The 27,021-nt window shown below is 44.1% G+C and overlaps 2 protein-coding genes across 4 annotated transcripts in view; one reads left to right on the top strand and one right to left on the bottom strand.

Moving 5' to 3' along the window:
* SNX11 (sorting nexin 11) overlaps positions 1-23,120 on the top strand; it is a 77,762-nt gene extending 54,642 nt beyond the window's left edge. For all 3 annotated transcript variants that reach the window (XM_044300200.1, XM_044300198.1, XM_044300199.1), the window contains one exon: positions 22,825-23,120. In XM_044300200.1, the coding sequence (XP_044156135.1) occupies positions 22,825-22,894 (70 nt within the window). In that variant the 3' untranslated portion in view covers positions 22,895-23,120. The remainder of the gene's footprint in view (positions 1-22,824) is intronic.
* The window catches only part of SKAP1 (src kinase associated phosphoprotein 1), a 684,040-nt gene continuing 672,664 nt past the window's right edge, over positions 15,646-27,021 (bottom strand). Inside the window, exon 14 of the mRNA XM_044300194.1 lies at positions 15,646-15,757. The gene's annotated coding sequence lies outside the window, so the exon portion shown is untranslated. The remainder of the gene's footprint in view (positions 15,758-27,021) is intronic.

The raw sequence follows: 27,021 nt of genomic DNA, 5'->3' as shown, positions 1-27,021 counted from the left end.
CCGGGCATTTTACAACCTGATTGTTTTAGAATAAATCCACAATTTTAAAGAACATGGCTCTACTTTCTTTTCATTTTCATGTCGATGTACATGGTTTTGGCTGCAAAGCATCTGCAGTGTGTGAACTAACACTAAAGCCAGTATCTAACGACAACATATCGTAATTAATAATATGTTGTTGCTTTTCTGAAGCAGAATGTCTCCATCCATTTCAATGGGGAATATACTATGCACCTAAATTCACAATACATAAATAAAAAACACAAAGACATCTGTGGCATGCGGACCCATTCACTTGAATTAGACTAAGATCCGCAAGATTCAGTCCTCACCGCAAAAAAAATTAAAATAGAACATGTTATATTTGGCACAGACCGAAATACCACGGAAGCGCTCTGTAGTGCTTCTACTCCATGCCTCCGCTCCATATCTTGTGGACCCATTCAAGTGAATATTTGCGGGCCGCAATACAGTCCGGTCCATAAATATTGGGACATCGACACAATTCTAACATTTGTGGCTCTATACACCACCACAATGGATTTGAAATGAAACAAACAAGATGTGCTTTAACTGCAGACTGTCAGCTTTAGTTTGAGGGTATTTACATCCAAATCAGGTGAACGGTGTAGGATTTACAACAGTTTGTACATGTGCCTCCCATTTGTTAAGAAATCAAAAATAATGGAGATGAAATTGCAGAATTTCATATTTTTTGGCAGATTTTACATTTTAATCAATTTTTTCCAGTAGCAAAAGCAAGGGTTAACAGCCAAATAAAACTCAATATTTATTACCCTGATTCTGTGGTTTAGGCCTCATGCACACGGCCGTGTTCCGCGGCCGAGAGCGGACTGTGGAAACCCGGCCGGGATTCCTCCTGACAGCATGAGCGTACGGCGTCATTGGTTGCTATGACGCCGTGCGCTTCATGCAGCCGCTGCTGTACAGTAATACACCCCAAATGTGATCTTAAACTGCTGAACGGGCACACGGCAGGGCGCAGTAGGAAAGGAACGCCATATGGTTTTTGGAAGGCAGAGTTAGCTGAACTGTTTTTTAGATGCCATGTTCCATTTGAAGCCCCCCTGATGCACGCCTACAGTAGAAACTCAAAAAGTTACCACATTTTGGAAACTACGGATAAGGTGCCAGTTTTATTCGTACTATTTTGGGGTACATATGATTTTTTATTGCGCTAGATTACGTTTTTTGTGAGGCAAATGGATGTTTTGGCACTGTTTTTATTTTTACAGCGTTTACCTGAGGGATTAGGTCATGTGCCTTTTTTATAGAGCAGATCGTTACGCTTGTGGCAATACCTAATATGTCAACTTTTTCTTATTTATTTAAGTTTTACACAATAATAGCATTTTTGAAATAATGATATTTTAGTGTCTCCATAGTCTGAGAGCCATAGCTTTTTTCACTGATTCTCGATAGGAAGGGTTTCATTTTTTGTGGAATGAGGTGACTGTTTTATTGATACCATTTTGTGGGACATACTCCTTTTTTGCTTGGTGCACTTTTTGTGATGTAAGGTGACAAAAATGGCTTTTCTTTACACCGTTTAATTTTTTTATGCTGTTTACCGGACAGGGTGGATCATGTGATATATTTATAGAGCCGGTCATCACGGACGCGACGATACCTAATATGTGTGGGTTTTGTTTTATTTTTCTGGTTTTTATTATAAAATAAGGGGAAAGGGGCGGTTTTTTTCTTTTTTACCTTTTTAATTTTATTACTTTATTAATAACACTTTTTTTCTTTACTTTAATTATGATGTTCACTTTTGGGGGTCTGATCCCCTCTGCAATGCATTACAATACATCTGTAGTGCAGTGGTTCCCATGACGTAGTAGTATGTCATAGGTCGGGAAGGGTTTAAGTAGGCAATCTTCAGCTGTGCAACATGTGTCGCTGCCACTGGCACCATGTAGCCCCAGCCTATATTTACACCCTACATGGATTGAAGACTGGCAGTGTATCAAAATAAATAAGGAAACCTGCATGTTTTACATGGTGTTTTCTTTGTTGAATTTGCTGTGGATTTCAAGCATTATACAGTGGATATAAAAAGTCTACACACCCCTGTTAAAATGTCAGGTTTCTGTGCTGTAAAAAAATGAGACAAAGATAAATCATTTCAGAACTTTTTCAACCTGTAATGTGACCTATAAACTGTACCACTCAATTGAAAAACAAACTGAAATCTTTTAGGTGCAGGGAACAAAAAAAAACCTAAAATAATGTGTGCCCACACTCTTATAACTGGGGATTGTAGCTGTGTTCAGAATTAGGCAATCACATTCAAAATCATATTAAATAGGAGTCAGCATACACCTGCCATCATTTAAAGTGCCTCCGATTAACCCCAAATAAAGTTCAGCTGCTCTAGTTGGTCTTTCCTGAAATTTTCTTAGTCACATCCCACAGTAAAAGCAATGGTCCACAGAGAGCTTCCAAAGCAACAGAGGGATCTTATTGTTAAAAAGTATCAATCAGGGAGAATTTTACAAAAGAATTTCCAGGGCATTAGGGCTCTTTCACATCTGCGTTATAGTCTTCCGGCATAGAGTTCCGTCGTCGGGGCTCTATGCCGGAAGAATACTGATCAGGATTTTCCTAATGCATTCTGAATGGACAGTCCGTTCTTCAGGATGCATCAGGATGTCTTCCGTTCCGGAACGGAACGTTTTTTGGCCGCAGCAAATAGCGCAGCAAATAGCGCAGCATGCTGCGCTTTTTGCTCCGGCCAAAAATCCGGAACACTTGCCGCAAGCCCGGATCCGGAATGAATGCCCATTGAAAGGCATTGATCCGGATCCGGCCTTAAGCTAAACGTCGTTTCGGCGCATTGTCGGATGCGACGTTTAGCTTTTTCTCAATGGTTACCATGGCTGCCGGGACGCTAAAGTCCTGGCAGCCATGGTAAAATGCAGTGGGGAGTGGGGAGCAGCATACTTACCATCCGTGCGGCTCCCGGGGCGCTTCAGAGTGACGTCAGGGCGCCCCAAGCGCATGGATCACGTGATCGCATGGACACGTCATCCATGCGCATGGGGCGCTCTGATGTCATTCTGGAGCGCCCCGGGAGCCGCACGGATGGTAAGTATGCTGCTCCCCCGCTCCCCACTACTACTATGGCAACCAGGACTTTAATAGCGTCCTGGGTGCCATAGTAACACTGAAAGCATTTTGAAGACGGATCCGTCTTCAAATGCTTTCAGTACACTTGCGTTTTTCCGGATCCGGCGTGTAATTCCGGCAAGTGGAGTACACGCCGGATCCGGACAACGCAAGTGTGAAAGAGGCCTTAGATATACCATGGAACACAGTGAAGACAGTCATCATCAAGTGGAGAAAATATGGCACAACAGTGACATTACCAAGAACTGGACGTCCCTCCAGAATTGATAAATAGACGAGAAGAAAACTGGTCTGGGAGGCTTTGCGCCGTTAGCATGCGCCGGCTTCGCGCGGTTAGCCGGCGCATGCACATTAATTACTGTGATGCCGTACAAGGAATAGGCATCGCAGTGCGCATGCGCCGGCCGACGGACTGAGTGCACAGGTGCCGGATCTCGGCGAAACAAGAAGTTAGATAGGCGGTCAGAGGGAAAGGATGGGCGGGCGGAGGGAAGGAAGGGGCGGGGGGGAGCGAAGAAAAGGCTGAGTTAGCAGGGCACCTACGAGGGTAACGCCGCCCTGGGCACTTGCGAGCCCTCATTTGCATATGCTACAAAAATGGTTTTTGCCGGTTTTATAAGTCCAGGATTAATCATAAAGGTAACGTTTTTATTAACTGTAAGGATGCTAGAAAGCTATGATAAGGGTTAAAAAAGTGAAATGTTGATGACAGACTCCCTTTAACCCCTTAAGGACTCAGCCCTATTTCACCTTAAGGACTTGGCCATTTTTTTCAAATCTGACCAGTGTCACTTTAAGTACTGATAACTTTAAAACGCTTTGACTTACCCAGGCCGTTCAGAAATCTTCAAAATCCCACTTTTTATGTACCAGTTCAGGTTTGAAGTCATATTGTGAGGCTTAGATAATAGAAACCTCCCAAAAATTACCCCATTCTAGAAACTACACCCCTCAAGGTATTCAAAACTGTTTTTACAAACTTTGTTAACCCTTTAGGTGTTCCACAAGAGTTAATGGCAGATGGAGAAACAATTTAGAAATTTCTATTTGTTGGAAAATTTTCCAATATAATCAATTTTTTTCCAGGAATAAAACAAGGGTTAACTGACAAACAAAACTCAATATGGGTTGCCCTGATTCTGTAGTTTGCAGAAACACAAACACCCCATATGTGGTCGTAAACTACTGTTTGGCCAAACGGGAGGACATAGAAGGAGGGGAACACCATATGGGATTTGCAAGGCAGATTTCGCAGGACTGGTTTTGTTTATACCATGTCCCATTTGAAGCCCCCTGTTGCACCCTTGGAATAGAAATTTTAAAAAAGTGACTCCATCTAAGAAAGTACACCCCTCCAAGGTATTCAAAACTGGGTTTACAAACTTTGTTAACCCTTTAGGTGTTCCACAAGAGTTAATGGCAGATGGAGAAACAATTTTGAAATTTCTATTTTTTGGAAAATTTTCCATTTTAACCCTTACTTTATTACTGGAAGAAAATGGGTTAACAGCCAAACAAAACTTAAAATGGGTTGCCCTGATTCTGTAGTTTGCAGAAACACCCCATATGTGGTCATAAACTACTATTTGGCTAAACGGCAGGATATAGAAGAAGGGGAACGTCATAAGGCAGATTTTGCTGGACTGGTTTATTTACACCATGTACCCTTTCAAGCCCCCCTGATGCACCCCTAGAGTAGAAACTCCATAAAAGTGACCCCATCTAGGAAACTACGGGATAAGGTGGTTGTTGTTTTGGGACTATTTTAGGGGTAAATATGATTTTTGGTTGCTCTATATTACACTTTTTTGAGGCAAGGTAACAAAAAATTTAAATTCTAAAATTGTTTCTACATTCGCAATTTAGTTTTGTGGAACACCTAAAGGGTTAACATAGTTTGTAAATTAACTTTTGAATACCTTGAGGGGTGTAGTTTCTTAAATGGGGTCACTTTTTTGGAGTTTCTAGTCTAGGCTACATCAGGGGGGGCTTCTAATGGGACATGGTGTCAAAAAAAAAACTGTCCATCAAAATCTGCCTTCCAGAAACCATATGGAGTTCCCTTCATTCTATGCCTTGCCGTGTGGCTATATAGCCATTTACGACCACATATGGGGTGTTTCTGCAAACTACAGAATCAGGGCAATAAATATTCAGTTTTGTTTGGCTGTTAACCCTTGCTTTATTACCGGAAAAAAGGATTCAAATGGAAATTTTGTCCAAAAATGGGTGTTTTGGCACAGTTTTTATTTTATATTTTTAACGCTGTTCATCCGAGGGGTTTGGTCAAATGTTATTTTTATAGCGACGACTTTTATGCACGCGACGATGCCCAATATGTATGGCTCTCAGACTTTGGAGACACTAAGCAGGCATCCTAAAACTGCGGCCCTCCAGATGTTGTAAAACTACAATTCCCACCATGCCCTGCTGATGGCTGTAGGTTGTCTGGGCATGCTGGGAGTTATAGTTTTACAACATCTGTAGGGCCGCAGTTTGAGGATGCCTGCATTAAAACTAATGTTTTTTTGGGCTGGTGGGGGGGGGGGGGGGCTGGTGGTGGCGGGCAAGTGGCAGGGGGGGGGGTCTGAAAGATGGAACAAAGAAAGTTTAGATAAGTGTTTTTTTTTTTTTTTTTTCCTAACTAACTTTTCCCTTCTTTCCCTGCCTAACGGTGCCTCTCCCTCACTGACCCTAACCTACCTGGATGGCGATGGGTGCAGGAGGGTGATGGATGGCGATTAGGGGGGACTCAGAAGCTGGTGCTGGACGGTGCTGCCGGGTGCTCGTGCAGAACAGGAAGAGGAGGGGAGAGAGGAGCGCAGGAAGTTTGAATCTCGCGCCTCTCTCCCCTGCACCAATCAGCACCCTGGACAGCGGCATTTAGCACCAGGGCCAGCACCGCCTCTCCAAATGCACGGACTGTGATTGGTGGTGTGTAATCACGCCACCGATCGCAGTCTTTTTCCGGTTCATTGGGTCACCGGAGACCCGAATGGACCGGAAATGCAGAAAACCGCAGGTCTAAATTGACCTGCGGTTTTCTGCGATCGCCGATACGGGGGGGGGGTCAAATGACCCCCCCCCCCTGCGTTGTTACAGGATGCCGACTGAATGATTTCAGCCGGCATCCCGTTCCGATTAACCCCTGCGGCGCCGGAATCGCGATTTAAAGCCATGACGTACCGGTACGTCATGGGTCCTTAAGGACTCGGGAAACATGCCGTACCGGTACGTCATGCGTCCCTAAGGGGTTAAGGGTGTACACTTATGCAACCATATTATTTTATTTTTATATTTTTTCTTCCCTCTACCTAAAAGATTTCAGTTTGTTTTGTTTTTGTTTTGTTGAGTTGTACAGTATACAGGTCCTTCTCCAAAAATTAGCATATTGTGATAAAGTTCATTATTTTCTGTAATGTACTGATAAACATTAGACTTTCATATATTTTAGATTCATTACACACCAACTGAAGTAGTTCAAGCCTTTTATTGTTTTAATATTGATGATTTTGGCATACAGCTCATGAAAACCCAAATTTCCTATCTAAAAAAATTAGCATATTTAATCCGACCAATAAAAGAAAAGTGTTTTTAATACAAAAAAAGTCAACCTTCAAATAATTATGTTCAGTTATGCACTCAATACTTGGTCGGGAATCCTTTAGCAGAAATGACTGCTTCAATGCGGCATGGCATGGAGGCAATCAGCCTGTGGCACTGCTGAGGTGTTATGGAGGCCCAGGATGCTTCGATAGCGGCCTTAAGCTCATCTAGAGTGTTGGGTCTTGCGTCTCTCAACTTTCTCTTCCCAATATCCCACAGATTCTCTATGGGGTTCAGGTCAGGAGAGTTGGCAGGCCAATTGAGCACAGTAATACCATGGTCAGTAAACCATTTACCAGTGGTTTTGGCACTGTGAGCAGGTGCCAGGTCGTGCTGAAAAATGAAATCTTCATCTCCATAAAGCTTTTCAGCAGATGGAAGCATGAAGTGCTCCAAAATCTCCTGATAGCTAGCTGCATTGACCCTGCCCTTGATAAAACACAGTGGACCAACACCAGCAGCTGACATGGCACCCCAGACCATCACTGACTGTGGGTACTTGACACTGGACTTCAGGCATTTTGGCATTTCCCTCTCCCCAGTCTTCCTCCAGACTCTGGCACCTTGATTTCCGAATGACATGCAACAGTCCAGTGCTGCTTCTCTGTAGCCCAGGTCAGGCGCTTCTGCCGCTGTTTCTGGTTCAAAAGTGGCTTGACCTGGGGAATGCGGTACCTGTAGCCCATTTCCTGCACACGCCTGTACACGGTGGCTCTGGATGTTTCTACTCCAGACTCAGTCCACTGCTTCCGCAGGTCCCCCAAGGTCTGGAATCGGCCCTTCTCCACAATCTTCCTCAGGGTCCGGTCACCTCTTCTCGTTGTGCAGCGTTTTCTGCCACACTTTTTCCTTCCCACTGACTTCCCACTGAGGTGCCTTGATACAGCACTCTGGGAACAGCCTATTCGTTCAGAAATGTCTTTCTGTGTCTTACCCTCTTGCTTGAGGGTGTCAATGATGGCCTTCTGGACAGCAGTCAGGTCGGCAGTCTTACCCATGATTGCGGTTTTGAGTAATGAACCAGGCTGGGAGTTTTTAAAAGCCTCAGGTTTCTTTTGCAGGTGTTTAGAGTTAATTATTCAGATGATTAGGTTAATAGCTCGTTTAGAGAACCCTTTCATGATATGCTAATTTTTTGAGATAGGAATTTTGGGTTTTCATGAGCTGTATGCCAAAATCATCAATATTAAAACAAGAAAAGGCTTGAACTACTTCAGTTGGTGTGTAATGAATCTAAAATATATGAAAGTCTAATGTTTATCAGTACATTACAGAAAATAATGAACTTTATCACAATATGCTAATTTTTTTAGAAGGACCTGTATAGGTCACATTAAAGGTGGAAAAAGTGCTGAAATGATTTATGTCTCATTTTTTATATCACATAAACCCAGGGGTGGGATTCAAATTTTTAACAACAGGTTCCCTACTCAGCGGCGGACTTGCAGCGTCACGACACATGTTTACATATACATACACCATATACAGTCATGTGAAAAAATTAGGACACCCTTTGAAAGCATGTGGTTTTTTGTAACATTTTTAATAAAAGGTTATTTCATCTCCGTTTCAACAATACAGAGAGATTAAAGTAATCCAACTAAACAAAGAAAACTGAAGAAAAGTCTTTTCAAGATCTTCTGTAAATGTCATTCTACAAAAATGCCTATTCTAACTGAGGAAAAAGATAGGACACCCTTGCCCCTAATAGCGAGTGTTACCTCCTTTGGCTGAAATAACTGCAGTGAGACGGTTCTTGTAGCCATCTACCAGTCTTCGACATCGGTCTGAGGAAATTTTACCCCACTCCTCAATGCAGAACTTTTTCAGCTGTGAGATGTTTGAGGGGTTTCTTGCACGTACAGCCCTTTTCAAGTCACCCCACAGCATCTCAATGGGATTCAAATCTGGACTTTGACTTGGCCATTCCAGGACTCTCCATTTCTTCTTTTTCAGCCAATCTTTGGTTGATTTACTAGTATGTTTTGGGTCATTGTCATGTTGCATGGTCCAGTTCCGCTTCAGCTTTAATTTTCTAACTGATGGTCTCACATGTTCTTCAAGCACCTTCTGATACACAGTAGAATTCATCGTGGATTCTATGATGGTGAGCTGACCAGGTCCTGCTGCAGCAAAGCAGCCCCAAACCATGACACTTCCACCTCCATGCTTCACAGTTGGTATGAGGTTCTTTTCTTGGAATGCTGTGTTTGGTTTACGCCAAACATGTCCTCTGCTGTTGTGTCCAAATAATTCAATTTTGGACTCATCTGTCCAAAGAACATTATTCCAGAAGTCCTGGTCTTTGTCAACTTTATCTCTGGCAAATGTCAGTCTGGCCTCGATGTTTCTCTTGGAAAGCAAAGGTTTCCTCCTTGCACACCTCCCATGCAAGTTAAACTTGTACAGTCTCTTTCTGATTGTAGAGGCATGTACTTCTACATCAACAGTAGCCAGAGCCTGCTGTAGTTCTCGAGATGACACTTTAGGGTTTTTGGAGACCTCTTTTAGCATCTTGCGGTCTGCTCTTGGGGTGAACTTGCTGGGGCGACCAGTCCTGGGCATGTTGGCAGTTGTTTTGAAAGCCCTCCACTTGTAGACTATCTTCCGGACAGTGGAATGGCTGATTTCAAAATCTTTTGAGATCTTTTTAAATCCCTTCCCAGACTCATAGGCTGCTACAATCTTTTTTCTGAAGTCCTCTGACAGCTCTTTTGCTCTCACCATGGTGCTCACTCTCACTTCAACAGTCAGGAGCACACCAAACTAAATGTCTGAGGTTTAAATAGGGCAAGCCTCATTCAACATGCAGAGTAACGATCTACTAATTATGTGCACCTGGTGTGATATACCTGTGTGAGATCTGAGCCAATTTAAGAGGGAATACATGTGAGGGTGTCCTATCTTTTTCCTCAGTTAGAATAGGCATTTTTGTAGAATGACATTTACAGAAGATCTTGAAAAGACTTTTCTTCAGTTTTCTTTGTTTAGTTGGATTACTTTAATCTCTCTGTATTGTTGAAACGGAGATGAAATAACCTTTTATTAAAAATGTTACAAAAAACCACATGCTTTCAAAGGGTGTCCTAATTTTTTCACATGACTGTATATGCAACACACATAAATACACCATACACATTTTGGCGTCTGCAGCAGCTGGCTTCCCCTCTCTGTGGTCCTGGTATCTTCACTCTGCCTCAGACAGTTGCTGGCTTGAGGAACGTATTTTTTGCCCTATAAGATGCACCTAGGTTTTAGAGGAGAACAATAAGAAAAAAATATTTTCCATTGCACCTCAGGTCAGACCAGCAATCAGACCCCCAATGTTAATCAGACCTCAGATCATACCCCCAATGCCTCAGATCAGCCCCCATGTCAGCCATCGCCCCCCATGTCAGATTTCACCCCCTCAATGTCAAATTACCTGTGTCACATCAGCCCTCACATTTCTCCCCCTCCATCCATGTTGTCACATTTCTCCCCCCCCTGGCCCCCTCTATCCATATTGTCACATTTCTCCCCCCTTGGCCCCCTCCATCCATATTGTCACATTTCTCCCCCCCCCCCCGGCCCCATCCATGTTGTCACATTTCTCCCCCCATCCATGTTGTCACATTTCTCCCCCCATCCATGTTGTCACATTTCTCCCCCCATCCATGTTGTCACATTTCTCCCCCCATCCATGTTATCACATTTCTCCCCCCTGGCCCCCTCCAGCCATGTTGTCACATTTCTCCCCCCCTGGCCCCCTCCATCCTCCATGTTGTCACATTTCTCCTCCCCATCCATGTTGTCACATTTCTTCCCCCCTGGCCCCCTCCATTTTGTCACATTTCTCCCCCCTGGCCCCCTCCATCCTCCATGTTGTCACATTTCTCCCCCCTGGCCCCCTCCATGTTGTCATATTTCTCCCCCCTGGCCCCCTCCATCCTCCATGTTGTGACATTTCTCCCCCCCCGGCCCCCCCCAACCATGTTGTCACATTTCTCCCCCCCTGGCCCCCTCCATCCTCCATGTTGTCATATTTCTCCCCCCTGGCCCCCTCCATCCTCCATGTTGTCATATTTCTCCCCCCTGGCCCCCTCCATCCTCAATGTTGTCACATTTCTCGCCCCCTGGCCCCCTCCATGCCATCCATGTTGTCACATCACACTCACTACTACCCTAACAGGCTAACACGACCTGACCTGTCCTGACTCTATAATCTTTCTGAGTTCTGATGGCTGTGTCTGGACTGTGTGACTGACACAACACAGTCAGTCAGCTCTAGCCTCTAGACAGTCCCTCTGCTCTGGCTGCTTCCAGCCGCTGCCGCGCCGCTAACTCACCAGTCACGCCCCCGTGGCCTAAGCCCATGTGACCGTGTGTTGCCATGACTCCGAGCCGCCGGCACACGCAGGCTGGGGGCGGGCGGACGGCGGCGGCGCTGCGGCAGTAGTAAGTCAGATTTAAAAAAAAAAAAAGGTCATTCATTTTATGGCCCTGCGCAGGGCGGGGGGAGATCATTTGAGTGAGCGCCTGCTGGAGCGCCGGGTTGAAAATAATTATGTTTTGTGCTGCACTAGGACCGGGTCGGGATTCCTGCTTCTCACCGGTCCTGCGAACCTGCTGTAATTTTAACAAACGGTTCGGCAGAACCGGAGAGAACCGGCTGGATCCCATGCCTGCATAAACCTGACATTTTAACAGGGGTGTGTAGACTTTTTATATCCACTGTATGTAATAGTAAATGGTGCCCTTAGAAAGTACCCTTCAAACAGAATGGAAAAATAAGTTATGGCTTTTGGAAGGCAGGGAGAAAAAACTAAAATTGGTTATGGAAAGGAGTTAAATAGGACCCATCAGTTTGGAGAAAACAAAACATAAACTGACAGGTTTAATTAACTCTTTAGCAACCATGTATACTCCTTTTTAATGCAGTCCCTAGGGGGCCTTAAGCTAAGTGTTGCAGCCGCTGAAACACGCATTCTGCTTGGCTTTTTAACGTTTTAGATGCCAGTCAGTACCAGCCGCGGGCTCCCGCTGTCACTCCCAACAAAATATTTACATCAGTGATGTAATAAGATTTCCCGGTCTATTGGGGCTGATGCACAGGTGCCTCTGTCCCTGTGCTAAGGACTGCAAATAGTAGTGGTCCACAATGTATGGGCACCGGCCGTGTGCATGCTTGTAGATGTGGATTTGCAAGATTCAGTCCGCACCAGAAAAAAAATAGAACGTTCTATTTTTCCGCGGTGCAGAGGCATTGACCTAAATCCCACAGAAGTGCTCCATAGTGCTTCTGTGGGCTTCCTCTCCGTATCTTGAGGATTGCGGACCCTTTCAAGGATAGATCCGCATCCGTACTATGGAGCGCATGAGGCCAATGCCTGTATATTGCAGGCTGCAAAACAGGCACATATGCATAAGTCCTTATGCTGAAAAGTCGGAATTGGAGGACACAGTTGCTTGTAAAGGGTTAACTGTTTGAGGAGTCAGCAATACCATAATAAAGCACAATATACTGCCCCAGCAGTGTCAAATCATAGCACAAAATACTGCCCCAGAAGCTTCACCTCTGTGGTGACCAGCACCATCTACCAAGATCTATCCTCTTCCTCCTTCAGTTGTCTCTAATTGACATGTGAAGAAGGGGGCTGAAGAGGTGAGATGTCGGCCATGGAACCGAGCCAGCCCTACCTTCAGCATGCTGCCTGGTGTTTCAGTACTAGCAAACATACAGGAGAATACATCACTAAATACCTGTTATATCCAATGAGTTCTCCTTTGATTGTAGACATACTCTTTCCTCATCTTCTCCATTTAGCCCAGACAGTCATGACTTTCAGCCATAAGGCATCGCTGCAGTTGGCCATACAGACATCTTAGGTTCTTCACTTTAATTTCAACCTACCAACCTTCTCTACACATACTCCCAACATGCCTCCAAATACAGGGCCGGCGTCATAACCCGGCATCCCCGGGCAAGTGCCGGGGCCCAATGCTCCTGGGGGGGCCCACTGAGCTGCTATGAGCACTTCCATCAATACAGATGGGAGCTCTCACTGCTGTAATTTCACTTACGCAGTACCCCCCTGGTGGGCCCTCTGAGCTGCAGAGACTCAGAACACGCCCCCTCTACACAGGACACATGCTGCCTGAGGAGAGAGACCGGAGGGCTGGAGCCGGAGCAGAGAAGTGTGAAGACAGTCTGTGAGTGAGTCTGCACTGTGACTGTCTCTTGTCTGTGGGACAGAAGGAAAGGGGGGGACTCTTCGATCTGCTGCTGCTTCATTCTATTTAGTTGTGTTACTGTTTTATTAAGCAGTTTGTCTCCATGACACCTGCCCCCCCCCCATATCCTGTCCTATCTCATCCTCATGGCTGTCTCCTTTCCTCCCTCATGTATCCAGAGCTCCTGTTTCACCCTCCTATCTCCTATTGCTGCCCTGCACAGACCTCCTGCCTCTACTTCTTGTATGAATCCCCCTCAGAGCTCCTTCAACCTACTGTATGCTGTGTCCACCCCTCCTGTCCACCCAGGGCCCCTGTCTCACTCCTCTGCCTCTCATTATGGTGGCATCTGAACAGCATTCACCATAAGGACCTTCTGAAGTCACAGGGTCATGTGACTGTGCCCCCCACCCCGTACTGTGCCCCTTTATACCCTGCATTGTGCCCTCTTACCACACCCTGTGCAGTGCCCATAGTCATTCCCTGTACTGTGCCCTCTTATACCCTTTTATCCGGTCACTGTATGGTGGTTTTATCATTGTATGGCGGTGTTATCACTATATGGCGGTGGTATCCAATAACTGCATGGCCATAACTGTATCCCCTTCCATGCCCACACCACTTTTTTTAGACCTGGCATGAGCAGGAAAAGATACAGATCGCGGTGCTAAGGACTTTTGCGCCACAATCTGTGTCAGAAATACGCCTAATATAGACGTATTTCTATATAATAAATGACCCCCTAATTGTATTATTATTCGGGGGTAGGGCTAATATCTTTATATTATATAGATTCTAGTGTATTATACTGTGCCCTGTATTTCCCAGTAGAAAATGATCCTTGGGAAACACAGTCCTCATCCCTGACCACCAGGACCAGGTAGCGCTCTGTCAGTACATGGCGGCCTCCCCTCTCCGCCACGCTGCTCCGCTGTGTACTGGTGCTTATTCTGACACTAGGGCTGGGTTCACATCCCATTTGTGCCATCCATTTAATGTATACCAAAAATGTATGCGTTAACAGATGCCTCAGACTGATGCCGTACAGTGGCGTCCGTTCACCATACAGTTCCATGGTAGAAAAAACATATACGTTAATGTATGCATTTTTTACTTGACTCTGCAGGATACAAAAAACGTGGATTTTCTGTGGGGCCCAGTCAGTTCCAGCTACATCACTGCACATCTCCTTCTCTCCTCCAGGCCCGGCCCAGCGGTGACGTCATGCTGTGTGTCTCACTGGTGCAGCGGGCCTGAGGAGAGAAGGAGCGCAGGGAGCTGCGGTTAGTGAATGACAGGACCACCAGCTCCCCTGCAATGATAGGTATGTGAGGGGGCCACTGGGGGGTCATTCATCACACTGTGAGGGCCCCTTACACAGTATAATGACTCCCAGTGCCCCCCATTTAGTGAAATGATCCCCATTGACCCTCCATTTAGCATAATGACCACCAGAGCCCCCATTAAATATAATAGCCCCTCGTGCCCCCTCCATACAGTATAACCCCCAGTGTGGAGGCGACTGGGGGGTCATTATTCTGAATGGAGGGTCACTGTGGGGTCATTATACTGTGAGGGCCCTTTACATAGTATAATGACCCCCAGTGTCCCCCATTTAGTATAATGATCACCAATGACCCTCCATTCAGTATAATGACCCCCAGAGCCCCCTCCATACAGTATTCCCCCAGTGTGGGGGCTACTGGGGGGGTCATTATTCTGAATGGGGGCTACTGGGGTCATTATTCTGAATGGGGGCGACTGGGGGTTATTATTCTGAATGCAGGGCCACAGGTGGTCATTATACAGGGGGGGGGGGAATTGGGGGTTCATTATACTGTGTGAAGGGCCACTAGTAGTCATTATACTGTGTGAAGGGCCACTAGTAGTAATTATACTGTATAGGGGCCACTGGGGGTCATTATACCGTGTGGGAGCCACACAGGGGGACATGTCAGTGTAAAAAAATGCCTCATGGGGGCCCACTGGGATTTATCGCCCAAGGGCCCACATGAACCTGGAGCCGGCCCTGTCCAAATACTATACTGCAAACAAAAATAAAAATAGTGCTATATACAGATAGTCCTTCTGAAAATATTAGTACAATGCAAAATTAAATGTGCTAAACAGAGTGCTCTCAACTCTAGTACTTTCTTATAGTGCCCAAGTAGTAATAATGTCCCCCTATTGGGCTTCCAGTAATATACTCCTATACTGCCCCTAGTAGTATGCTCTCCAAATTGCTGAGAAAAGGAAAATACTCCTGACTTGCGTTCTATGCTGCCATCTGTAATATGATGCAGGTCAAAGGCCCCTTCTGCCTTTAGAGTCATTCCGTTATTCATTCCGTCGTAATAGAAGTCTATAGCCTGCATAACGGATCCATCCGGTTTCCTTTATGCTGGAGTCCTCTCCTACATAATATTAATTGGACGCATCTGTTATGCAGGCCATAGACTTCTATTATGACGGAATGAATAATGGAATGCCTCTAAAGGCATTCCGTTGTAACGGAATCCATAACGCAATTCAGTAAATACCACAACATGAACCCCCACACGAACTTAAAAATATGAAATTCGCTCATCCCTAATCCTGAGGATGGTAATATATTTGAATTGGACCATACACTCCCAGTGTTAATATGAGCCCCTGGACTCATCGGCATGGACCGGAGGTGTTCCAATACAAGACTTTAGCAGCAGCAGCTGGACACCATTTTCATTAAGGGTTTGTGTGGAGCGGACTCGTGAGCAGAGCTTGTTCCATATGCATAGGGCGTTGGCTGCAATGACAAGGATTGAAGAGAACGTTGATTTTATTGCAACAGGAGGCTCACATTGTGCATTAACTTTCTTTACTACTCCCATTAGCAGCAAGAATAACTATTACAACCAGTGAAAAGAATTTTTTCAAGACAGGTATCGGATATGTAAATTAGGTAGTCCAGGTAGCCAATCAGAGATCTCCCTAGTGTATATAAGGTGCTGTTGCTGTAGATTCTGCCTCTTTCTTGCTGCTCCCTCAGAAAAAGATATGTATTTTTAATAGTAGCTTATTACGATTATAAGTTATTGTATTTAGAGCAAATTATAAGGCTTTTGCATTATTTTACCAGGACTGAGGTCCGGTATATACACCATTAACAGCGGCGCGTGTCCCCCGTTCAGCGGTGCGCGTTGTATGCCGTCATTCATTATAATATTAATGAGGTTTTTCTTCTCCCTCCCTCCTATCTCCTATTTCGGCCCATGACACTATTTCCAGCCCCCAATACCTCTTAACGTGCCTCCGTCTCGTCCCCGGTCTCTGAACTCCTTCTCCTGCATTCAGCGCCGAAATCCCGTTTATCGCGAGATTTCGAGCGCTCCGGTCTTGTGACTGTGAGGTGATTGCGCGCGCTTTTCAAATTACCTCAGAGCGGCCAGTCACCTCACTGTGCACAGTTTATGCCAACAGTTTTTCTTCCCACATTATTAAAACAGATAATACACTTCATAACTAATTGTGAGTATACCCACACATTACATCACATTTACTTCAAAATTTTACACTTGCATACATTCAGGTAATTTATACTGGTCTGTATGTATTATGCGGATTTAGTGTTTCCTGAATACATGCATTAGTGTATATATGATTGTATATATATATATATATATATATATATATATATATATATATACACAGGTCATTCTCAAAAAATTAGCATATTGTGATAAAGTTCATTATTTTCTGTAATGTACTGATAAACATTAGACTTTCATATATTTTAGATTCATTACACACCAACTGAAGTAGTTCAAGCATTTTATTGTTTTAATATTGATGATTTTGGCATACAGCTCATGAAAACCCAAAATTCCTATCTCAAAAAATTAGCATATCATGAAAAGGTTCTCTAAACAAGCTATTAACCTAATCATCTGAATCAACTAATTAACTCTAAACACCTGCAAAAGATTCCTGAGGCTTTTAAAAACTCCCAGCCTGGTTCATTACTCAAAACCGCAATCATGGGTAAGACTGCCGACCTGACTGCTGTCCAGAAGGCCATCATTGACATCCTCAAGCAAGAGGGTAAGACACAGAAAGAAATTCCTGAACGAATAGGCTGTTCCCAGAGTGCTATATCAAGGCACCTCAGTGGGAAGTCTGTGGGAAGGAAAAAGTGTGGCAGAAAACGCTGCACAACGAGAAGAGGTGACCGGACCCTGAGGAAGATTGTGGAGAAGGACCGATTCCAGACCTTGGGGGACCTGCGGAAGCAGTGGACTGAGTCTGGAGTAGAAACATCCAGAGCCACCGTGTACAGGCGTGTGCAGGAAATGGGCTACAGGTGCCGCATTCCCCAGGTCAAGACACTTTTGAACCAGAAACAGCGTCAGAAGCGCCTGACCTGGGCTACAGAGAAGCAGCACTGGACTGTTGCATGTCATTCGCAAATCAAGGTGCCAGAGTCTGGAGGAAGACTGGGGAGAGGGAAATGCCAAAATGCCTGAAGTCCAGTGTCAAGTACCCACAGTCAGTGATGGTCTGGGGTGCCATGTCAGCTGCTGGTGTTGGTCCACTGTGTTTTATCAAGGGCAGGGTCAATGCAGCTAGCTATCAGGAGATTTTGGAGCACTTCATGCTTCCATCTGCTGAAAAGCTTTATGGAGATGAAGATTTCATTTTTCAGCACGACCTGGCACCTGCTCACAGTGCCAAAACCACTGGTAAATGGTTTACTGACCATGGTATTACTGGGCTCAATTGGCCTGCCAACTCTCCTGACCTGAACCCCATAGAGAATCTGTGGGATATTGGGAAGAGAAAGTTGAGAGACGCAAGACCCAACACTCTGGATGAGCTTAAGGCCGCTATTGAAGCATCCTGGGCCTCCATAACACCTCAGCAGTGCCACAGGCTGATTGCCTCCATGCCACGCCGCATTGAAGCAGTCATTTCTGCAAAAGGATTCCCAACCAAGTATTGAGTGCAGAACTGAACATAATTATTTGAAGGTTGACTTTTTTTGTATTAAAAACACTTTTCTTTTATTGGTCGGATGAAATATGCTAATTTTTTGAGATAGGAAATTTGGGTTTTCATGAGCTGTATGCCAAAATCATCAATATTAAAACAATAAAAGGCTTGAACTACTTCAGTTGGTGTGTAATGAATCTAAAATATATGAAAGTCTAATGTTCATCAGTACATTACAGAAAATAATGAACTTTATCACAATATGCTAATTTTTTTAGAAGGACCTGTATATGAATATACACACTTTTATGTATATATATATATATATATATATATATATGTGTTTATGAATAAAACTTTCATTTAAATCTTTTCCCATTTTTCCCTTTTCTATCCCTTATTTAGCAATATGAACCCCTGTGAAGAACAACCTAACCCCCAACCCACTCAACCAATACCCATTGATTATGAACTGCTAATTTCGGATTCTATTCAACAAATGGTTGATCAATCCGTTTCTAAATCGGTATCAGTGGCAATACAATCAGCCATGGTATCTATTCAGGATTCCATCTCCAAATCTCTCTCCTTGGTAGTAAACCAAAGACCTCAAAATTATCCCTCTACTCCAACTGACAATTTCCTCTCAGCGGAAGACTCAGTTACGGAACTTGCCAAAGGTTTTAAAAAATCAGGCAAAGCAACCAAAAAGAGGAGATTTACAGATGACCCTAAACCCCATACCATGGGAAAGGGTCACAATCTCAAAGAATGTCCGCATAAACCTTGCGGTAACGATAACAGTGGCGAAAATCCCCACAAAGGACCCTCCACCCGGGAGGAGATTACCAATAGCCGGGTTATGACAGCCAGTAAGAGGGCTAAGTTTATCTCTTACAAAGAAATATCTTCCTCATCACAATCAGATGATTCTGATTCAGTGTTAAGAGATGAATTACCTTTTTTCTATGAGGATGATTATCCCGAGGATCCTGAGGAATCCTCTTCAACTAATCAAATCTCAGAATCCTTGATCCTAGATAGTCAGGGTATCCCCTTTTTCAACCCCGATCAAATAAAACACCCCAGGTCGGGCGAATTGGTTCCCCAACCTCAAATTTCCAAATTTTTGGCACAATGGGTCAATAAATCCCTGGATAGATCCTCCAGGAACAAACTAAAAGCCGAATGTCCCAGGCCTACTTTACCAAAGAAAAAATCCTTAACTCCAGAGTTAGACCCCATAATTTTTAAATATTTAAACAAAACGGGAAAAAATCCCAAAAGAGGTCTGGACAGATCTTTTAAACTATGCCAGGATAAACTTTTAGATTTATTAGGACCCCTCACAAAAATTTTAGACCTATCAGAACAAGCCGTTATTACAGGTGAGCCAGTAGACACATCAGTTCTACGTGGCTGGGCCCAAAGGGCCATCTGTTTCTTCGGAAACATCAACTCCGCCTTGAGTGCGGAAAGAAAAAGAAATATTCTGATGAAATTAGACCCTCAGCTCACCCATTTGGCCAATTCTGACCCCGATGAGTCTGCCGACGGTCTTCTTTTTGGGGATTCCCTCATTAAAGAAATAGGAAAATTCGTGGGAGTATTCTCCTCCCTAGATAAAGCCAAAACCTCCTTGAAAAAAGTAGGTCAACCCAAAATTTTGGGCAGGGCTGGGTAAGGCAGGGGCCGCTTTCCCAGCCGAACTTCACAGTTCAGACAGACCCAGCAGGCTCTCTTCCAATCAGACAGAACTACCACCTTCACACCGCACACCACACCTTTTTTCCCTACCAGAGGACGCCCATGGAGAACCCGAGGCCACCGAGGTTTCCCTAGATCCAGACCCTCATCAGGTAAGCTTTTCTATCCCAAACTATCCCCACTTCCCTCTAGGGGGAAGACTGAAACATTTTTTCCAAATATGGTCCTCTCTGACCTCAGACTTATGGATCCTGAACACTATCTCAGGATACCTGATAGATTTCCAATCTCTTCCCTCACAGAACCACATCCCTCAACCAATACATTTCTCGAATTTAGACCAAGACCTCATAGAGTCAGAGATACGAGATTTGCTCCACAAGGAAGCTATCATTCAAGTACCACACTTATCCCCAGGTTTCATCAGCAACATCTTTCTAGTACAAAAAGAAAGACGGCGGTCACAGACCAGTCATAAACTTGAAAACTCTAAACAATTTCGTGACTTACCATCATTTCAAAATGGAGGGAATTCACCTTCTCAGGGATCTCCTACTTCCCCAAGATTGGCTAATAAAAATAGACCTAAAAGACGCTTATCTCACTGTACCCATTCACCATTCACATCAACCTTTCCTACAATTCTATTGGAACAATCAGAAATGGCAATTCACTTGTCTCCCGTTTGGCCTTTCATCAGCCCCTTGGTGCTTCACCAAATTAATGAAACCAGTGATATCATCACTAAGATCCCGGGGTGTACGTTTAATCATATACCTAGACGACATCCTAATTATGGCACAAACACTCTCACTAATACTCACACATACTCAATGGACCATTTCTCTTCTAACCAATCTTGGTTTTCTAATCAACTACAAAAAATCTATCCTATCCCCTTCCAAAGAACTAGAGTTTTTGGGCTTCAACATCAATACACATTCCGCTCTGTTGAGTCTTCCTACAAAGAAGCTGACATTGATTCAAAAAGAAATCCGTTCAGTACTAAACAAACAAATAGTATCACTAAGGACCATTGCACGGATTGTGGGCCTCTTGTCGGCCTCCATACAAGCAATATTCCCCGCCCCATTACACTACAGAGCCCTTCAACGTTTAAAAACGCAACATTTACGAGAGGGATTACAATATTCAAACAAAGTCCCACTATCCCCGGAAGCCAAAGAAGAACTTCTCTGGTGGCTTCAACATATTCAGATCTGGAATGGGAAAATGATATTCAACTCCCTACCAGATCTGATATTGGAATCAGACGCCAGTCTTTCGGGATGGGGCGCTCGCTGTGGCCCTTACTCCACAGGAGGAAAATGATCAGACTCGGAATCTCAACTACACATCAATTGTCTGGAACTACTGGCGGCCTTTTTCGCCATGAAAAGTTTCGCAAAAGACGAATCACACTGCTGCATCCTCCTACGTATGGACAATATTGCAGCAGTTCAATACATCAACCGTTTCGGAGGCACCACCTCCAAGATTCTAACAGACATTGCCAAAGAATTCTGGCACTTCTGTCTAGACAGGGATATCACCTTAAAAGCAGAATACCTCCCAGGATTGATAAACTCAGTGGCCGATTGGAATTCCCGATACCTTTCGGATTCCAGCGACTGGCAATTACACCCGCTCATCTTTCAACAGATCAACAAATGATGGGGTCCCTTTCTCATAGATCTTTTTGCATCACGACTGAACACCCAACTCCCCAACTTCTTCAGCTGGCGTCCGGATCCAGAGGCCTTAGCCATAGACGCTCTCCGCCAAATTTGGCCACAGGAACGTCTCTACGCCTTTCCCCCATTTGCACTAATCCCCAGAGTCCTACTTCAGACGATGGCACAAAATTCCACATTAGTGATCATCACCCCATGGTGGCCGTCTCAGACATGGTTCCCCACACTACTCAGTCTGACGATAGACATCCCGAGGATTCTTCCTTCTCCCCAAGATCTTCTCCGAGACCCTTCGGGACACCTACACCCCCTAATCCTTTCGGAACATCTAACACTAATAGCTTGGCTGATTTCAGGCAACCAACAATCGATCTCGGATTTTCACAATCTACTATCGACATCCTCTCTGATGCATGGGCCCCGGGAACCAAAAAGGCTTATAGATCAGCCTGGAAAATTTGGCTTCATTGGTGCACTCAACGAGACTTGGATCCCATTCAAGCACCTATTACCCACATATTAAATTTCCTTTCGGAAGCTTTCAATATGGGGAAGGCCTATAGGACCATAAACCTTTACCGTTCCGCTATATCATCAGAACATACCCTTATTAACTCCATTCCAATCGGCAAACACCCGATGATTTGTAGGCTCATAAAAGGCATTCGTTTTAGAAATCCCCCAAAACCTAGGTACCATTCCACTTGGGACGTTACTTCCCTTCTAAACCTTTTTTCTAACTGGGAAGACAATGAACACCTTTCACAAAAATTACTCTCCTTTAAAATCACGACCCTCTTATGCCTCATATCCATAAAAAGAGTATCTGATGTTAGAGCCTTAGATATATCTCATAGATCCTTAACCCCTAACGGAGTAACTTTCCAAATAACGAGAAGAACCAAAACCAACCTACACACAGTGTTCTACCCGGCCTTCCCTTCTAACGACAAACTATGCATTGTCCGCTGTTTAAAAACATATGAATCCATGACCCAATCTTTACGCTCTCCTCAATCTTCACAACTTCTTATTTCTTTTCGTAAACCACACCTTCCAGTATCTTCCCCTACACTAGCAAGATTTATTAAACTTACCATGCAAATGGCAGGGATTAATACAACAATATTTGGCCCACACTCTATCCGAGGGGCGGTTTCTACTAAAGCATTCCAAAAAGGAGCTTCTCTATCCGAGATTTTGAAGGCCGCGGACTGGTCTTCGGAATCCACTTTTAAAACATTTTACTTCAAACCTGACACTCATGTTTCCATGTCTATCATTGAAGGATAGTTATATCGTCTAGCATAAAGTTAGCTTTAAACTTGCACAATGTGAGCCTCCTGTTGCAATAAAATTGGAGATTTTCCTAGCTATTGTAACGGAAAATATGGATTTTATTGAAGACAGGAGGCGAACATTGTCCCCCCCCTTTTTAACCCAACCCTAATCATCTTTCAAATATGTTTTTCTGTCTCCATAGCATACTAGGATATCTCCAATCCTCCATTCATCCTACACTGTTCCTGTTACTTCGGATTTCCTTCGTGTGAATCTACTCTTTATTCCTTTATGGTCAAGATCTGTTTAATTTCAAGTTACTTCATCGTGAGTCATCATCAAGAAAGAGGCAGAATCTACAGCAACAGCACCTTATATACACTAGGGAGATCTCTGATTGGCTACCTGGACTACCTAATTTACATATCCGATACCTGTCTTGAAAAAATTCTTTTCACTAGTTGTAATAGTTATTCTTGCTGCTAATGGGAGTAGTAAAGAAAGTTAATGCACAATGTTCGCCTCCTGTCTTCAATAAAATCCATATTTTCCGTTACAATAGCTAGGAAAATCTCCAATTGTGGTTAATAGTGCCTGCACCATATGCTTGGTTAGACAGAGGAAGGGGGCACCCACTGTCCTCCGAAAGGAGGCTGTCAGACCTCTCATAGTGTTCTGCCTGCAAGACCTGACAGGCAACCTATAAAAATCCCATATACTTCAATAGTATTCTAAGGCTGAGTTCACACGAGCGTGACAGATTAGGTCCGGATGCGTTCAGGGTGCGTTCAGTTAAACTCGCACCATTTTGCAAGCAAGTTCAGTCAGTTTTGTCTGCAATTGCGTTTAGTTGTTCAGTTTTTTCCGCGCGTTTTGATGCGTTTTGATGAGTTTTTCACGCGCGTGATAAAAAACTGAATGTTTACAAACAACATCTCTTAGCAACCATCAGTGAAAAACGCATCGCACCCGCACTTGCTTGCGGATGCAATGCATTATTCACGCAGCCCCATTCACTTCTATGGAGCCAGGGCTGCGTGAAAAACGCAGAATATAGAACATGCTGCGATTTGAAAGCATTGCAGAAGTGATGCGTGAAAAAAAACGCTCATGTACACAGCCCTATTGAAATGAATGGGTCAGGATTCAGTGCGGGTGCAATACGTTCACCTACCGCATTGCACCCGCGCGGAAATCTCGCCCGTGTGAACGCAGCCATAAAAGATCAGAAGATTGCATATTCAAATCCCCTAAGGGTACCTGCACATGTTGCACTTATAAATCAGCATTTTTTGTGCATTTTTTATTGCGGATTTGATGCAGTTTTTCCATACATCTCTCCCCTCCACTGAAAAGGATGAAATCCGCACAAAAAAAACTATTTGCCTGCTTCAGATTTAAAATTGCGCACAGCAGGTCAATTTCCGCACCTAAGAAAAAACCCATAGTGTACTGTATTATGCTGTGTTTTTTTTTTTGCACCCACTTAATCTTTTATACTTGAACCTGACATATTAATTTACTGCTTTATATACTACGCTACTCACAAAAAGTTGGCTTTCAGATTAAATTTATGGAAAACGTAAAAGGTTCACACTACAGTGTAATTATATCATGAAAGCAGGGCATTTCCTCATCTCAAACAATTTATTGAAACAAATGCCAACAACAGTAGTAGGTATATCCCCACAAAAAATTTCAATATCTCAAAAACTTGTCATCTGGCCTTGAACATTAATTACAGCTTGATGACGATGTCTCATGCTGTTCACAAGTCGACTTGGCATGGCATCCCACTCTTCTTGAAGGGCGGCCCTCAGGTCATTGAGGTTCAGAGGGTACAGAGTTACAAGAATCTACACGGCAACTCAGGTGAACTAATAGGTTTCCAATGGAATTCAGGTCTGGAGAAAGTGCAGGCCACTCCATTTGAAGGACCCCAGTCTCCAGCAGCCATTCCCTAATGATGTGACCTCGATTAGCTGGCGCGTCATCCAAGAAGATGAAATTCGGCCTGTGTTGTTCATGCAGAGGCACAATGACTAGATTAGTTATTTAAGTAGTATGGGCTTGTCATTGTACCATTCACAAAGTGTAGGGCAGTTCTATATTGACTACACACACCTGCTCACACTGTAACACCACCACTAAGGTCTTGTCTGGTGACAACAGTTAGCGCTCTCCTTGACGTCTCCAAGATGGACGTTGGTGGCCATCATTTCTGCTCAGCGGAAATTGACTTTCATCAGTGAACAGCACTGAGGCCCACTGATCCCTGGTCCATGCAAGTTGATTCACGCCTGTGCCTGGTGGTGTGCTCAGGTATAGAGATGGCCTTGTGGTTCGCCGGTGGTCGATTCGCTGCGAACTTTGCTCGTTCGCTGAACGGGCGAACATATGGCGATATTCGCGCCCGCCATATTCTTTTACATTGTGAAGAACTTTGACCTATGACATCTATCAGGTGGTACAGGACAGCCAATTGAGATGTTTCAGCACATGGACATACCCTCTAGCTTATAAATAAACTTGATCTGGGCGCCATTTTACATTCAGTCTTTTGCCAGTGTAGGGAGAGGTTGCTGTGTGGAGCAGAAACAGACTATTAGGGACACAAAATGCTAGCTAATAGGGCCACAAAAGTCCTTTTAAGGACTGGTATAGGTGTGCTATCAATAGTTGTGACATACTGAGGGGTGTAATATACTTATAATATACTTTCTAACATAGAAAGTATATTATAGTGCAATTATATTGTGCAGCATTTTGAACACATATTGAGCACTATTTGAACAAATAATTTCTACTGGTGTGATTTACCAGTTGCCCTCCCAAAAAAGTGATTGAAGCAGGGGTGTTATATACCAATAATATACTTTCTATATAGTGCATTTAGGTAGTGCAGCATTTGTATGCGGTTTTGCTGCATTACTGCATCTACACAGAGTGACAAACACTATTGGAACCAATAATTTCTACTGGTGTGATTTACTAATTGCCCCCCAAAAAAACGGATTGAAGCAAGGGTGTGATATACCTATAGTATAATTTATTATATATATATATATATATATATAGTGCATTTGTATTGTGCAGCATTTGTGTGCGGTTCTGCTGAGGCTGCAGCTATACAGAGGGACAAACGCTATTGGAACAATAGAAGCTGAAGAAGTCTAATTTGTTCCTAATTTCAGGAAAAATTCGATTCTGAACGAATGCGAATTTCCTCACACTTCGTGGTAATGAATCACAGTATTAAAAAGAGTTTAAAGTGTCCACATACAGGGACACTGCATCAAGATGAATCAGGCGTTGATCAGCCAGGATTTCAACACACCAATGCCTGATGCATCAGACTAGATCCATGGTGCCACACCAACATTTTGACAAAAGAGACCGTTTTCTTCTGGCTACCTGCCTTAGCTACTATTCTGATGCTGTTACCCGCCTGATGCCAAACATCTGATGCCAAGTGCTCCTTCTTTCACCCACCATCTTCAGCAAGTACTATTATTGCCACCCATCTCCACACTATGTCACCTTGCCACTCTGTGGCCTCCTGATGCTGCCATGTCCACACTATGTCACGGTGCCACTCTGTTGTATCATGCTGCTGCCATATCCACTCTATGTCACTTTGCCACTCTGGACTCCTGATGCTGCCATCTACACACTATGTAACCTGGCCACTGGCTGGCCTCCACATACTGCTGCCAACTACAGTACATACTCCGATTGTGCCACTCGGTGGCATCCTCATACTGCTGCCACCTCCACACTGTCATTGTGTCACTCTGTGGCCTCCTAATGCTGCCGCTACCTCCAGACTTTGTCATTGGGCCACTGTATGGTCTCCTCATGCTGCTTCCACCTCACCACTCTGTCATAGGGACACTCTGTGGACTTTTCATGCTGTTCACACCCTCCTCACTTCATGACTGGGCCACTATTTTGGCTTTTGGCCTGACTGACATTTATTTCACCTTTCTTCTGATCTGTCAGATGGAAGGAAAAATGAGACGTACAACAGATCCTGTCTGTGTAGCAGCTGTAAGGTCTGTATGGTCCCATCAGAATTGGCTTATAATTTGTTAGACAAAAGCAGGAGTGGGTAGAAAACCCAGAAGACATGCAAATATTCCATTCACGTGTCATCTCTGTTTTAGATCCACTCCTGTTTTATTGGCATTAGCAATACTGAGCAAATGCTGACCGGGTCTATAAGGCAGAGTTTATACTTGCGTTATTAGGCCAGTTTTGGCAAATTTAACCACCTCAGCCCCCCTAGCTTAAACCCCCTTAATGACCAGACCACTTTTTACAATTCTGCACTACACTACTTTCGCGGTTTATTGCTCGGTCACACAACTTACCACTCAAATGAATTTTACCTCCTTTT

The sequence above is a fragment of the Bufo gargarizans genome, chromosome 6 (genome assembly GCF_014858855.1).
Source record: "Bufo gargarizans isolate SCDJY-AF-19 chromosome 6, ASM1485885v1, whole genome shotgun sequence".
NCBI classification, from domain to species: Eukaryota; Metazoa; Chordata; class Amphibia; order Anura; family Bufonidae; genus Bufo; species Bufo gargarizans.
This window is presented reverse-complemented; position numbering and strand designations above follow the sequence as displayed.